The sequence below is a fragment of the Branchiostoma floridae genome, chromosome 6 (assembly GCF_000003815.2).
Source record: "Branchiostoma floridae strain S238N-H82 chromosome 6, Bfl_VNyyK, whole genome shotgun sequence".
Lineage (NCBI taxonomy): Eukaryota > Metazoa > Chordata > Leptocardii > Amphioxiformes > Branchiostomatidae > Branchiostoma > Branchiostoma floridae.
Window position 1 is genome coordinate 23,046,076 of NC_049984.1, and position 2,252 is coordinate 23,048,327.

Sequence of the window (2,252 nt, forward strand, 5' to 3'; positions counted from 1 at the left end):
TCTTTCCCCGCTTTCTTGAAACTTTGTTTTCCAGTTTTGTATGCCTTATCCCAGAACCAACAAATTGAACTGATGTGGCCCAAGGTCTGTAAGACACTACTTTGTACGTGATCATGTTGTGGAGTTGGTGACTTGGACGTCCATGACTACCTCCCTCCATCCCTCCCTGTTGTTTTTCATTGCAGCATACAGTTTGTTATTGGGTGGGCCGACTACTCTCTCTTTGCAGCCAGAATTGTGAGGACAGTACAATATGCAGGGCTAGATTGCAAGGGTCTAGAGCGGCTGCCATTCCGTGCTAACTTACTAGGTGACCTCAATACAGCAATTGCCCCAGGTGCATGCATCCATAGGACTGGAGGTTTTGAACCACTCACACTGGGAAAGACCCCTACTCTTTAGATAAGCATGGAGGGTTCTTTAACGTGCTCGAGGGGTGTGTCTCTTCAAAAATGGGACCTCCATCTAACGTCCTATCTGAGGGTCCACTTGCAAATTGTCATTGTTCTGTACAATTAATGTGGTTTTGGGGGTTAAGGGTTTGTGTTAGGGCTATTGTGAGGTTCAGGTTTCAATCAATCATGTCACTTTCTTTCCTGTGTTCAGTTTGGTCCTGAGGAGATGTCTCGCCTGCCGTCCTTCATCACACAGAACTTTAACGACGTGGTGAGGCCGCTCCTCGCACACGCCCAGCTCAGCATCCGGGAGCACGCCACCAAGGCCTACTCCTCATACCTGTCCAGGTGTGAGTTCAGGGTGAGTCTCCTTAAGGTCTCATTTATGTATTACTCCGAGTGGGCACCCTAAAAGAGTGTGGAGCCAAAAACTGAACGGCTGCATGGACGCATGTTTTAGCGGTGAGAAATTCCCTTTCAGCCAGCCAAACTGATCTCAAAAGTTAGATTGGTGAAAGTTTGTTTGTAACTGAAGAAAAAAATGTTTGGCAGCCACACGGAGGTACACAGTCCTGGATTCTGAGTGGTGTATTTTTGTATTACTTTTGATAAAGTGAAAAAAATTATGAATCCTTAAGGTCCTTTAGATGGTGTCTTCAAGTATACCAATATTGATGTTACTGTCACTTACATGGTAAACAAACTCTGCTGCAGTACCGTAGGAAGCCACCTAGAGGCCCATTCTTTAGACCTACCCATCTACCAACTATCATAAAGATCCGTCCACAACTTCTCGAGAATTATTAAGTGATGACCACCGTTTTGATTTTGACAACTCTGTATTGTATAATAAGAGGGAACTCTAATAATTATAGACATGAAAGTTTGCCATAAAATGTAAAAGTAAAGAAAATTCCCAAATTATTATACATATTGTATACATGCACATGTCGTGATTAGAAATTTGTTTGTAAAAAATGTTTAATATAGCTACTTTTTTTTCTGTTCTTTATGGTGATACTTTACTTTATCCTCAAAATAGAAGTGTCCCTAGCAATTAATTGTGTGTGTGTTGAATAATATTGAGTGTTTTTGTACCTATAGGAAGCTCTGAGCTCATTCCGTGAGGTGATGTCACACCTGTGTAGAGACAGTCAACCTGAAACTCAGGCAGCAGAACAGGTGAGAAACTATTTCAAGATGTCAGGATACACAGAATTGCATTTTTGTAGTATTTATGATAGATTATACAAAGCAGGGTTGTAGCCAGCACCTGTCCCTCAGTCCTTTGAAGGAATTTTGCAGCTGGGGACTGAAAAAAAGTTTTCCCCATTCCGTCCCCTGGGACAGACAAAAATTGATATAAAAAATGTAAAGATATAAAAAAAATGAAACCCATGTGTTCTTCTTCACCAAAACAGATGCCATTCAACAGCTAAGTCTACAGGCAAAATTTTCACCTCAAAATGCAGGAAATAATGTTTCAGAGGGTCTTGATTTCAAAATTTTCTGGGACTTAGACCCCCTAGAAATGACGCGCAACGTCACGTCATGCCTTCGGTGCTCTATAGGGTTCCCATTCAAAATCAAGGGGACTGAAAATGATTTCAGGCTGGCTACAACCCTAATACAAAGATTGAAAATTTATTTTTTTATACATTTTGTGCAAAGAGCTAAAGTCTGATGATGATGTTCTGTAAAAGGGGAAATGTTTGTGGTCTATTTGATTTTTGATATTTTTGCAGCTACCCCTTTACCGTGAACTTAAAACTTTTACAACTTTCTGCTCTGTCCTCTTCCCTCCTACTATACTCTTTATTTCAATTGCAAACTCAAAGCCACAGTGAACATTTTCTC

At 40.9% G+C, this 2,252-nt stretch overlaps 1 protein-coding gene across 3 annotated transcripts in view; it reads left to right on the top strand.

Annotated features, from left to right (window-relative positions):
* Positions 1 to 2,252, top strand: part of LOC118418298 — a 48,637-nt gene that overhangs the window by 20,463 nt on the left and 25,922 nt on the right. For all 3 annotated transcript variants that reach the window (XM_035824153.1, XM_035824152.1, XM_035824154.1), the window contains exons 8-9: positions 607 to 756; positions 1,500 to 1,577. In XM_035824153.1, the coding sequence (XP_035680046.1) occupies positions 607 to 756; positions 1,500 to 1,577 (228 nt within the window). The remainder of the gene's footprint in view (positions 1 to 606; positions 757 to 1,499; positions 1,578 to 2,252) is intronic.